Source organism: Miniopterus natalensis, chromosome 10 (genome assembly GCF_054644295.1).
Source record: "Miniopterus natalensis isolate mMinNat1 chromosome 10, mMinNat1.hap1, whole genome shotgun sequence".
Lineage (NCBI taxonomy): Eukaryota > Metazoa > Chordata > Mammalia > Chiroptera > Miniopteridae > Miniopterus > Miniopterus natalensis.
In genome coordinates this window covers 81,966,894-81,979,228 of record NC_142090.1, presented here as the reverse complement: position 1 = coordinate 81,979,228, position 12,335 = coordinate 81,966,894, and the positions used below count along the sequence as shown (strand labels likewise).

The 12,335-nt window shown below is 55.8% G+C and overlaps 1 protein-coding gene across 1 annotated transcript in view; it reads right to left on the bottom strand.

The window, feature by feature from the left end:
- Nucleotides 1-12,122, bottom strand: part of VOPP1 (VOPP1 WW domain binding protein) — a 28,741-nt gene extending 16,619 nt beyond the window's left edge. The window contains exon 1 of the mRNA XM_087821442.1: nt 12,059-12,122. Coding sequence (XP_087677568.1) covers nt 12,059-12,112 — 54 coding nt within the window. The 5' untranslated portion in view covers nt 12,113-12,122. The remainder of the gene's footprint in view (nt 1-12,058) is intronic.
- Between the last annotated feature and the right edge of the window lie 213 nt (nt 12,123-12,335).

Sequence of the window (12,335 nt, the reverse complement as noted above, 5' to 3'; positions counted from 1 at the left end):
CAAGAAAGAGCTTACAGGGCAGAAGAAAAAGGGTGCGTAACATTGTGTCAGAGCCCATCTGTGTACTTTTAACAAAGTATCTGAGTAGATGTTCTCTACAAAATCCAGAGGGCTGCAGAAGGAACCTCACGGGAGCTCCCTCTGCAGAGTGAGGCTAAGGTTGGGAGGTAAGGGGGAGGGAGAGGCCCTCGCCCTCTGTTTTATACCTTTTTTAACCACATACGTGCATTCATTCTGTTCAGAAAATTAAAACCATCAAATCCATTACCCATTCTTTACGAAAACAGGTAGCAAGGCCAACACAGACGAAACCCTCAGGTCACTTAAGAATGCCATTTCCCTCGGTATTTGCCCCTTTACAACAAAGCTTCAGACAACTGGATTCGGTTTCTCCCTACGCCTCTCATTCCCGCCTGTCCTTAAAGCAAAATCAACGAGCCGTGAAATGGCCAAACGGGAGGCCAAAAGGAAGAGACACAGAGGCTCTGAATAATTCACAACTGGATAATCAGGTCTTCCAGGAGCAGGAGCCATGGCCCACACAGGCCCCGCCTTGGATGGAGTTCGTCTTCTTTCCTGAGAGACCTCAAGCCTCGAGGGCAGGGGTCCCGGGGTAGTCTGCCTTATGATCCTGGCTCGATAAATGGTTGCTAAACCAGCTGCACAAAACAACGGGGTGTCAACTGAACGCCACTGTCATCGACTCAACACCAACAGAAACCTCCGATTTGGGGTGCAATGAAGGGAGAGGCTTTATTCAGTGGAATGGTTCGACTGTGAAGCAGCTCGACTGCGCAAACGCCGCTGTGGGGCATCCAGGGCACGGAGGCCCTGTGTGTACGGCTGGGACATTACAGCTCAGCTCAAGGGCCGCAGCTCCCGCGACAGCTGGCGCTGCAGCTTCAGCTGGGGAAGCGCAGTCTCCCCGGGAACCTGAAAGCAGGCTCCCCTGAGGCAGCGGGAACGGGGCTCATCCAGATAAAAGTGCCGCCTCCATTCCCGGACTGGTCATGTCTATGCACATGTGGATCTCACCACATCACTGGTCCAAACAGCACCATCCCCGCTGCGCTGATCAGGCAGGGAACATGCAAATGAGGATAGAGCCGCACAGCTCTGATTGGCCGGGGAAAGCCTCGGTTCTATTGGTGGAATTTGGATCCTAGGAGCTCCCTTATCTTGACTCAGAAGGCAGGGGCCCAGGGCAGGAGGCCTGGGGGCCCCCGAAGGGCAGCGAGCCAATGGATGCGAGACTCTGGTTATGAATTTTAAGTCCAACTAACCGCAAGAGTCCTTTTTGGTAGGTATATTCTCAGGGTCAACAAGGGGAAAATGTTTTATATATATATATATATATATATATATATATATATATATATATATATATATATATACACATATACACACTATATATATATAGTGTGTCCCCAAAAAAATGTATACACACTCTGAATAATTATGAAGGCAGTGTTTATTTTCAAAATTGAGCTATCAGCTGTTAAGTGTGTATACATTTTTGGGGACACCCTATATATTGCCTAAAATTGGACACACACACAGCTCCCCTTCCATGTAATGGAGGAGCTACTGAAAAGAACACTAATGAATTAACACAGATACATCCCAACTTAGAAACAGATCATATATCCAAAGTCTGTATCTAAATTGATGGTTTAGAATTTAGGACCCTTTTCTCACAGAAATAATGGTACATATATTGGCTAAATTCCCCAGTGAGGCAACAAATTTCTATTTAGCTCATAAAATAAATGAGCTCCCAGACTCGCCCAGAACTGTTTGCTAAAGAGTCTGCACTCTCACCCGGCCAGGCGTGGCTCAGCGGTTGAGTGTCGACCTGGGATCCAGGCAATCAGGGTTTGATTCTCGGTCAGGGCACATGCCCGGGTTGTGGGTTCGATCCCCAGTCTGGCCTGCAGGAGGCAGCCGATCAGTGACTCTCTCATCATTGATGTTTCTCTCTCTCTCTCTCCCTCTCCTTTCCTCTCTCTGAAGCCAATAAAGATATATATTTTTTTTAAAAAAGGAGTCCGCACTCTCCACGACCCCACCCCCAAGCAGGGGAGACATGGCCGCGTGTCAGAGACCTGGCCCGGTTAGACCCCAGGAGCACTCGGGACAGCCATCAGTGTCTCCATCCTGTCACTCACCACCCTCCCAGACTAACGCGCCTGTTCCGGGCTGCCGCTCCCAGTGTCCCGCCACCAGCACAAACAAAGCGGCACACAACCAACACGTGCTAGGCTTGGGCACAACTTGAGGTGCCCTGTCTGGGGAGGGAGAGCTTAGTCTTTCCTGCTCCCCCTTTCTGGCCCGCTGTGCATGCCCGCATTCACCCTGGGGACAGGTGTAGGTATGAACCCCCCCAGGTGTGACTAGAAAAATAAAACAGACACAACTGCAGCTGGAGTGCCAGCGTGGGGCCGCCCCGGTTACACCTCCGACACAGCTCAGGGGGGTGAGATGCCTAAGGACCACCTGCTCTGGCTCTGGGTCTAGGCTCCGCGAAGCCTCCACCTGCATGCTTTAGGTCAGACGCCTTCTACACGTTAGCGGATCCATCACTGGGGAAGGGTGGGGGAGTTAAGGCTCTGCCGTTTACAAATTAGTTCACAAATGAATATATCGTTCCTCCCAGGGAATTCGCAAAGTTACAAGCGCAACTGCACAAAGAGAGCACCTGAAGAAATGGGAAAGGCGGGACAGGAAGCGGGAAGTTTTTGCAGAACTGAAATCAGCAAGGATTCAATACGGCATCCGGGACTGGATCCGGGGCCAGAAAAAGACGTTAGTAGGGAAAATAGTGAAATTCGAAAAACACCTGAAGTTCACTTGATAGTCCTGCATCCATGTAGGTTTCTTTCTAGCAAATGTAGGATGGTACTCTCAGATGTTAAATTAGCGCAGACTGAGCGGCATACAGCAACTCCGTGTCAGCTCCAAAACGTTTCCATAAACCTGAAGTTACTCCCAAATTAAACGGTGGTTACAAACACATCATGCCAAGAACAGCAAACACCGGAAGGCAGGCCCCGGGCTCCGCAAGGCAGGGCGCAGACCCAGGGTGATGGAGAGGAGGCTGCCCGGAGCCAGCCGGGTGCACGCAGCACCGGCCACGTGGTAAGGATCACGGGCTTATCCTGAGGCTGACGGGAAGCCACGGGATACCTGAGAGCTGCCGTCAGGCAGTCTCCCCAGCACACCTCGGGCACACGGGCAATGGCCAGCCAGTCTTTGGTTTGCAGATAAATGACCCAGCAAAAGCAGAGACCGCTCAGCCTGTGGGCAGAGTGCGAGGGGAGCGGCGCTCTGCTGACCCACATTATGCAAGCTGCCAACGTGGCAGGAGGCCAGGCAACGGGTGATCCCTCGGAGCCGGCCGTGGGCAGCAGGCTCGGCGGCGATGCGCAGCTCTAGGAAGCATCGGTGGTTGAGGTATTACTCCAGGGCTCTCCCGTGAGGCTGACTCACAGCCAGGTCCCACCCTGTCCCATCTCTGAGGCTGGGGAGAAAGACAAAGAGACTCCAGGGATTTCCTGAGATGACTTCCCCGCTACAAGGTGGGAGGAGTTTGGGGAGCAGCAGCCAGGTGACCTCCGTGGCTCTTTTTAACTGTGAGGCCACATACACACTGAGGCTTGTCGGGACATCTTGTCTAATTTTATAGTGAAGTCCTGTTCTCCTCTGACATTTAAGTATAGGGATCTATAATTTAAACTTGTCTCTTTGTACCAATAAATCTTGTTGGCTTCTTGGGAGTTACAGAATCATGTCAATTCGAGAAACAGCAGGAACAGACCTTGACTGAGACCGCTGAACACCCAGAAATAAGTGTAGCAGCCATTTGGGGCCTTACTGGGAACTCAGTCAAGAACGGTCATCTCCAAGCAGCCGCCCATGGATATGGTTTCGGTTTTTTGTTGTTGTTTTTTTGGCTCACAATAGCTTTAAGATAAGGAAACATGACAGGAAAATCTAGATGTCCAGCTTTTTTTGCAAAAAATCTTTCGACTATAATTAATTTTAGATGGTAAATGCAAAAGGAGGAGCCGCAGGCCAGGAAACGCAGATTCAGGTAGCAGCCCAACTGCACTCCAGGGAGCACAGAGAGACAGGTTTACAAAGGCAAAGCCACAAGGGTCTCTCATGCAAATGCAGGATTCCGGCTGGGGCCACAGGGACGGGTTAGTTTCGATATGCAAATGAGGGGGTGACAACCACAAGGAGGAAGTAGGTCCGCAGACGTCCACCTAACAGCTGTTCAGGATGTTAGAGCCAAGTTTAGCCGCAGGTTTAGCAACTTACCAGCGGCTCTAAGTGGAGAATTGAGAGCCATGTCTTTGTTTCTTTGTGTCTCTACTTTCCAGCTATTCCACAATTAGAACCTATTCCTTTTATTTTCATAGGAAATAAAGCAACATTGTAACTACGGTGTCTTAAAGACAGAGATTACACTGGCTTGAGGGGTCAGACCAGGCTTCCCGGAGGAGGCTGGATCTGAAATGAGACCAGAAAGACAGCGAGACAGGCCATTCCCCGGGGAGGGACAGCGTGACCAAAAGCAAAGGGGCGGGTTCCAGCACAGAAACTCTGAGCGCTGCGGTTTGCTTGGCAAATTAGGACACACAGCGCGCAGGCCCCCTCCTCACCCAGAGCCCCCCCTGGTTTCTTTCCAATTGAGCACCCAGCCTGAGGCTACCGTCCGATGAGCAGGTCACAGAAACTGAAACCTATCGGCGGCGCCCGCAGAGGTCTGAGTACAGTCAGTGGAGGTTTTCATTTAGGCCCAGGCTATGCCCTGGAATGTGAGGATGGGCGACACTGGAGCCCAGGGCGCCCCGCGGGCACCCCCTCCTGCAGACCTGCGCTGCAGAACATTCCCAGCACAGCGTGTTCAGCGTCGATCAGATGCTGAGCGCTCCTCCAAGCACATCTCGCAGGTCAGTTCTCCATCCAAGCCAACGTCTAAATGTGCCAAAAAGAGGAAAGGTCGACCCCTTTCTCCTAAGAAACTCTGAGCGGGGAGAGGAAGGGAGGCTGGTTTCCCCCTTCACACAGGAGGGGGGTGAACAGAAACCCACCGAAGCAAAAATGAAAGCTGAACAAACACAAAATGGGTGTTGAGTTGACCGAGGGTGGGGAGAGGGAGGGAGGGTGTGGGGACCAGCGACACAGGAGGAAAGGGAGGCGTGGGGCCCGTCGCAGTGAGGGCTGTGCCTCCGCTGGTCTTGGCAGGCGTCCCAGGGGAAAGGCGGTCCATCCACAAAAGGACAAATGAGGCGGACAAATACAACCACCTTTTGGATTTAGAAACAGCAGCGAGAAGAGGGACAAGTTGGCTGATCTCTAAAGCGCTGCGCGAAACCCCTCCCCTCCCAAGATGGAGCCGCCTTCAAAGGCCACTCCCATCACGCGGTCAGGATCGGCGGCCAACATTTCTGAGCCCCATCTACGCGTCTGTCCCCGTCAGGTGCAGAGGACGCACGTTAAGGCCAGCAGCTGGCAGACATTTACCATCTGACAAACCCCTATACCCCCCCCGGATCTCCAAGAGCACGGATGTCCTGCCACACACGCACGAGAGCCCCAGCGTCGCAAACGAACTCAGGGAAGCCACGCGACAGGACCCAGAGGAAAACGCTGGGGTCGGCTGAAAACGCGGGTCCGTCCGGCTCCAGAGTTGCCCGTGTCCTACTACATTGCACCACCTCCAAAACCTCAGGGGCCCCAGGGTCGCGTACCCCACCTCCCTCCTAAGGCAGAGTCGGATCTACACATCCCTGAACAAGGCCTGCACTCGGGAGAGAAAAGGCAGCCGGGAGCCCTGCTTGCCCGGGCCTCCCAGGGCCTGTCACGGCGCCAACCCAGGCAGGCGGCCGGCGCTGCGGAGGCAGGACCAGGGCCCCTAGACCGGGCCGGGGACTCGCTGCTGACTGCGGATGGCCAGCAAGTGCTCAGCACTGTAGGAAAGACAGGCGTAGGATCCAGGCCCTGCCGTGTTCTGATCAAAGTCAGGGTGGGGCTTCTGTCTCAGTTTCCATGTTGTTTCTACAGTAAGAATGACAGCCCGGCCGGCGTGGCTCAGTGGTTGAGCATCGACCCATGAACTAGGAGGTCAGGGTTTGATTCCCGGTGAGGGCACATGGCCGGGTTTCAGGCCCAATCCCAGTAGGAGGCGTGCGGAAGGCAGCCAATCAATGACTCTCATCACTGATGTTTCCATAGCTCTCTCTCCCTTCCTCGCTCTGAAATCAATAAAAACATATTAAAAAAATGACAAAGGCTTGACAACATAATTATAATTGTCAATCTTCCTAAAATAAATTAAACTTGGAACCACTCAGGGAGTTAGCAGTACAGCAGAGGAGTTAATTGTGTCTCATAAACTCCCTCCAGTGTCTGTGCTCCACGGCCAGAGGCTTTGTTAGAAACGAGCTACATCTGGTACACTGGCTATTTGTGAATTTGGGATCCAAAAATTTTTTTTCCGAAAGGAAAGGGTTTGGGGGACAGTTCCTAGTGTAGTCCCTAGCAATCAGTCCCACAGAATGTAATGGGGAAGTATTTCCATTTCTACTTCTACAGAAACAGGGAAACTTCAGGGCTGGCTGATGGATTTCTCACAGTAAAAACCTTTGTAAGGGGCCTGCTTCCAAAGCAAGGGGAACGAGGGACTCGCCCGGGGAGCCACGGGATGTCTACCTGTGACACGGTCCCTAAGACAAGGTTACTTGGTTTGACCGTAAAACCTAAGTCATCTACAGTAAAACAAATAATAGTTGGATTATTGATCTAGGCCTAATGATTTTGGTTTTAATTTAAATGTTTCCTTTAAAGAAACCAATGAGGCCGGCCGGTGTGGCTCAGCAGTTGAGCATCGACCTATGAACCAGGAGGTCACAGTTCGATTCCTGGTCAGGGCACATGCCCAGGTTTAGGGCTCAATCCCCAGTAAGGGGAGTGCAGGAGGCAGCTAATCAATGACTCTCATCATTGATGTTACTATCTCTCCCTCTCCCTTCCTCTCTCTGAAATCAATAAAGATATTTTTAAAAAAACCAACGAGACAAACTGGGGAGGGGAGTCAAAAGTAGATACTTCCTTCCAGCCTACCACACTCCGTGGCTACTCATGTCATGTGTTACCATATACGGGCCCCATGCCCATGCTTCACTGCACTGTTATCACTGTGGGCCCTTCTCCACCACCCCACCCCCCACACACACACACAGCTGCGCACACACGTTCACTCACTCAGGCATCACTTCCTCCCAGACCCCAGAACCCCACAGCAGGGCTGAGGTCCCTCGGGTTCAGCACCACAGGCTGCACAAGGCCTGCCCCTCCGGCCACACCTGGGGCCAGGTTTTCCCACTTGGGAGCAGAGTCCCGCCCACCTGCTCATTCCTCACTGTCACCTCCCATCCAGGCACCAGCCTCCCCGGAGCTCCCGGAGAGAAACTCCCGACTCTCTTCTTTCTCATTCAAATTGCATGCTGCCCAGATTCTAAAAACTCTGAAGAGTGGGAGGGTTGAAAGGATTATTTCAGAAAATTGGCACCGGGGACTGCCATATTCGCTGGAATTCCCGGGCATGAAAAACATTTGGCATGAGACAAAAAAAAAAAACGCTCTGAAACTTGACTTGGTTCTAATTTCAAGACCCCTGGATGTGAACATACACAGGACTTTATAAAAATACTCATTAATCCTCTTACTCCCCCAGTGTTAAAAGACAATGCTCACTACCCAACCCTCTCTCTGAGAAGACCGCCCCTCTCTCTAGCCCAGGAAGGGCTGTTCTTTTGCCAGAACATCTTTGAAACACGTCAGCCTTGCTCAGAGGTTCCTAGTTGCAGAGGGAATAAAAAAGATACCGACGCCAGGCCCTTGAAAGGAGTAACCTGGCAGAGCTCGTCCCGGTGACTGGGGCAGCGAGGCCCGGCCCTGCACGGGGCAGTTTTGTACTGAAGGGCGCGCACACATCTCTGGACTCACGTCAGCAAGGACGGAGCCCTCAGAACAGAAACCGCTCCGTCTATTCCCAAAGCGTCCACAGCCGACCTCCAGAGGGACATCCCAGGGGCAATTATCTAAAAAACAAGGCAGGCCCTCCGGGCAATGTCCAGGGGAGGTGCTCGTGCCCAGGGCCCAATTACTCCCCGAGTTCGCCTGAAGCACAGTCAGGTTTCTGCAGAGCTGCTGCACCCCAGAGAAGGGCTGGGCATGACTCCATCAAGACCACTGGGACCCACGGTCCAGGCCCTCGCAGGAGCCAGTGAGCATAACAGAAGCGCAGAACTTTAGGACACAAAAGGGCTTTGGGATCCTTCCCCTTTTTTTGAAATTCTCACCCAAGGAGTGAGGATCTTTTTCCCCATCAATTTTGAGAGAGTAGAACGGAGAGGGGGGAAGGGGGCAGAGAGAGAGAGAAACACTGATGTGAGAGAGACATATCCATTGGTTGTCTCCTGCAGGAGCCCCAACTGGTGGGGGGTGGGGATAGAACCTGCAACCCAGGTATGTGCCCTTAACTGGAAATCGAACCCTCGACCCTCGACCCTCTGGTGCGTAGGCCTACATTCTAACCACTGAGTCACACCAGCCAGGCAGGGCAGGGTCCCCCCTTTTCATGGCCACATGCATGGCCCGGTACTTGGGACCCAAGCGGCTGGCACAGGGTGTGATAGGGAAGGTGAGAGAGGAAATAAGGGTCCCCGCCGGCTTCTCCTGAAAGTCACAGGAAACTTCGAGTCAATACAAAGGAAAGGTCACCTCAGTAATGAGCTCCTGAGAAGCCTCCCTGGGGAGGCGGGTGCTGTCAGCCGCTGCTCCTGCTTAAAGGCCTGTCTGGGCTTCAGGATGAGCCCTCGACCAGGCTGACAGTCCTGCAGAGGCCTGCCGCACACTTATTCACGCCCCATGTCACTCTCCAAAGTGTCATGAGTTGGGCACTAAATTATATGGTCCCCTGAGGACATGTGACTGGGTTCCTAAAGGCCCAGCTGCTGGGTTCCCTGTCGGGTGGGATGAACACCTGCCCAGGTCCACCGCCAGCCTCTGGACACACTGTGGGCACACTCTGCGTGAAGGTGCCTGCAGCCGGGAGAGGCAGTGGTCCAGCAGGCCAGGCGGAGCCACGGCCTGGGCTTCTCTCCAACCCCACACGTACCAGCAGCGAGCCTGCAGACAAGTTCTTTAACACCCCCCATCTGAATAATGTGGCTCAGTTAGTTCAGCGTCACCTCGTGCCCCAAGAGTTCGCTGGTTCGATTCCCAGTTGGGGCACGTGACAGTGCCCAGGGAGGGAGGAGGTGTTGCGGGCTCAATCCCGGATCCCCCAGTGGGGACTTGTGGACTTTCAGGAAGCAGCCGATTGATGTTTCTCTCTCTCTCCCTTTCTCTCTCTCTCAAATCAATAAAAACATTCTAAAAAAGGGGGAGAAAAGCAATTGCCAAGAGGATTACAGAACTCCTGAGAATACGTACTCTGTTTGCTAAGTAAAAAAAACAAATACGCAGCCTTTCTGTCTAACAGGCACGGGGATTTCCACAAAGGGATGAAGGCGGGGAGGAGAGCCCTTCTCCAAACAGCTGTTAGGTCCCCTCTACTGTGACCCTGGGTGGTCCCAGCAAGGGACCGAGCGCTGGAGGGACAGCATTGGAACAACCACTGTCACCAGGGCCCCCTCATTCCAGGTGGTTTACAGTCAAGGAGCACCTGCAATGAAAGCAGCTCAAGGAAAACAAAGAGACAAAGACAAGCACCCCAGGTTGCAGCTGGCTGTCGGGAGCCCTGGAATATCTCCGCCAATTGTTCCGGGCCCTCGAATGCAAGAGAGCCCTCTGCGTCCGCCCCCGGCGCCCACACCCGAGCAGCTGCAACAGCTCCTCTGTGAATGTGATTCGGGGCCTCAAACGCACCAAAGGTGTTCTGATCACAACATACTGCAGACGAAACTCAGAGCCGCCCATCTGAGAGGAAAACATCTCAGATGTAGATCCCCCGGATAACATGCCACGTGATGAATTATAAAGAAATCTCACGCGCTCCTCAGAGACACCGTAGGATAATCGCCGCGTGAGAGTGGGCTCCGCCGGGCCAGCCTGCTGAAAACAAAAATTACCCATCGGCCGGCTGTTCGACTTGGTGGAAACATTGGCTGTGTCATTTGGATTTCAATGTTGCGACAGTTCTTCTACGATCCCTCCACCTTCCAGACGTGGTCTGAACTCTCTAGTAAGATGAGAAATTCCGATGCAACAAAACAGCTATTTTGGAAGGAACTGAGTCCCTGGGGCCACAGGGCACAGCCCCTTGACCGGCAGAAGTAAAAGCAGCAGAATGCTGGATTTTCTTTCTTTCTTTTTTAATGTTTTTAGTGATTTTTTTTAGAGATAGAGGAAGGGAGAGGGGCAGAAAGAGACACATGGACCGGCTGCCTCGGGCACACCCCCTACTGGGCAGCAAGCCTGCAGGCCCAGCATGTGCCCCGACAGGGAATCAAACCTGGACCTTCAGGTGCACAGGCCGATGCTCAAACCACTGAGGCCCACCTGCCAGAGCTGAATGCTGGGTTTTCATCCAGTGCCGATTTTAAAAAGGGGTGGGAGTGGCCACTGCATGGGAGGTTCAGGCCCTTGTGGTTTCTGATAAATAGTGGTCTCGGAGTCATTTCTCCCTTATGTCCATGACTCACCCAGAGGAAGTTACTCCCAGGGTTTTAAAATTCTGAACCGATGGAAAGAACGCAGCAGGGAGCACTCCACGAAGACATTCAAGCCCGGAGCCAGGGGGAGCAGGAACAGAAACGCTGCCCTGGCCCCGCGGTTCCGCTGGTCCAGCATCAGCCCGCTGCTCCAAGGTCACGGGTTTGATTCCCAGTCTGGGCACATGCCCAGGTAGTGGGTCGGGGCATCTATGGAAGGCAACCGACGGATGCTGAGTTTCTCTCTCCCCTCCCCCCCACCCCTTTCCCTCTCCCTCTCCTTCCCCCTTCCTCTCTAAAATCACGAAAAACATATTTTTTAAAAAAGAACACAATGGCAAAGTCTTTGCTGCGGCCGAGCCCGGGGCTAGAAACTTTTCCACCAACTTCCCTTCCAGGAGACCGAGCCCTGCCCTCCCCCACCCGGGACCCTCCGCGCCCCGGTACGTCCAGGGGAGCGCGGGGCGGCTCCAGCGCCGACACCCAACGGCCACGCGCGCACAGCCCGCGAAGGCGCGCAGGCGGCGGGTCCTCGGTGCCCGCCGGCCCGGCTGCATCAATTCAGCGCCAACATCCTTCCACGTAAGGAGCCGAGCAGAGAGTCCAAGGAGCCCCAATTCCGACTCTACCCCCGGGGACCCCACCAGCTCAAGTGCCGAAGAGCCCGCTGCAGCGAGGGGGTGCCCCGCGCGGGGGAGCCGCCTGGACACCCCGGGGCCCAGGGGCAGCGGTCGCCGGGCGCCCCCCCCCCGTCCCTCCCCAAGTTGCCTCCGGCTCCAGCCGCGCCCGCGCCCCAGCCCCGGGGGACCTGCCTCGCGCCCCTGAAGCCCCGGGGGCCGCTGGCACCAGCCGCCCGTTTCCAGCCGCGGCTCCCGGCGGTCTCCCCCGCACCCGGGCCACCTTCTCCAAAGTCCCCCCGCGACCCTCCCGCGGCCCCCCCGCCCCGACTCTCTGCGCCTGCGCCGCTCCCGGGACCCCCCCCGCCGCCCCCGCCGCTTCCTGCCCCCCACGGGACCCGGGTCCCCTCGGGGGAGGGGGGCAGGGGGAGCGGAGCGTGGAAAGGTCTCTGCGGGGTCCCCGGCGGGCGCCGGGAGCTGGAGAAACAAGCAGCCCGGGGCCGGGTGGGGACCGGCGGGAGGCGCGGCGGAGAGGCCGGGAGCCGCCCTGTCACCCGCTCCCCGCGGGTCCCAGCGCCGGACAAACGCAGGACCCGCAGGCGGCGGCGCCGGCTCCCCGCAGAGGGTCCCCGGGGCGCCCCCGCGCCGCGCCCCGGCCCGCATTGTCCGCGCCGCCCGCCGCCCGGCTGCGCCCGCCCGGCGGCCCCGTCCTACCTCCGCCAGCAGCGCCAGCAGCAGCGCCGCCGCGCCCCGGGGCAGGCGCCTCATGGCTCCGCGTCCTCTCCGCGCGCCCGGCGCTCGCGTCGCAGGCGCGGGGCAGCCGCTCGTCCCGCGCTGGGCCACAGGCGGCGGCGGGCGGGGCCGGGAGCGGGGACCCGGGGCCGGGAGCGGGGAGGGGGAGCGGGGACCGCAGGGGGAGCGGGCGCCCTCGCCGGCTCCGCCCCGCGCCCCGCCCTCGGCCCGAACGCGCAGGGCGCGCGCCCGCGGACAC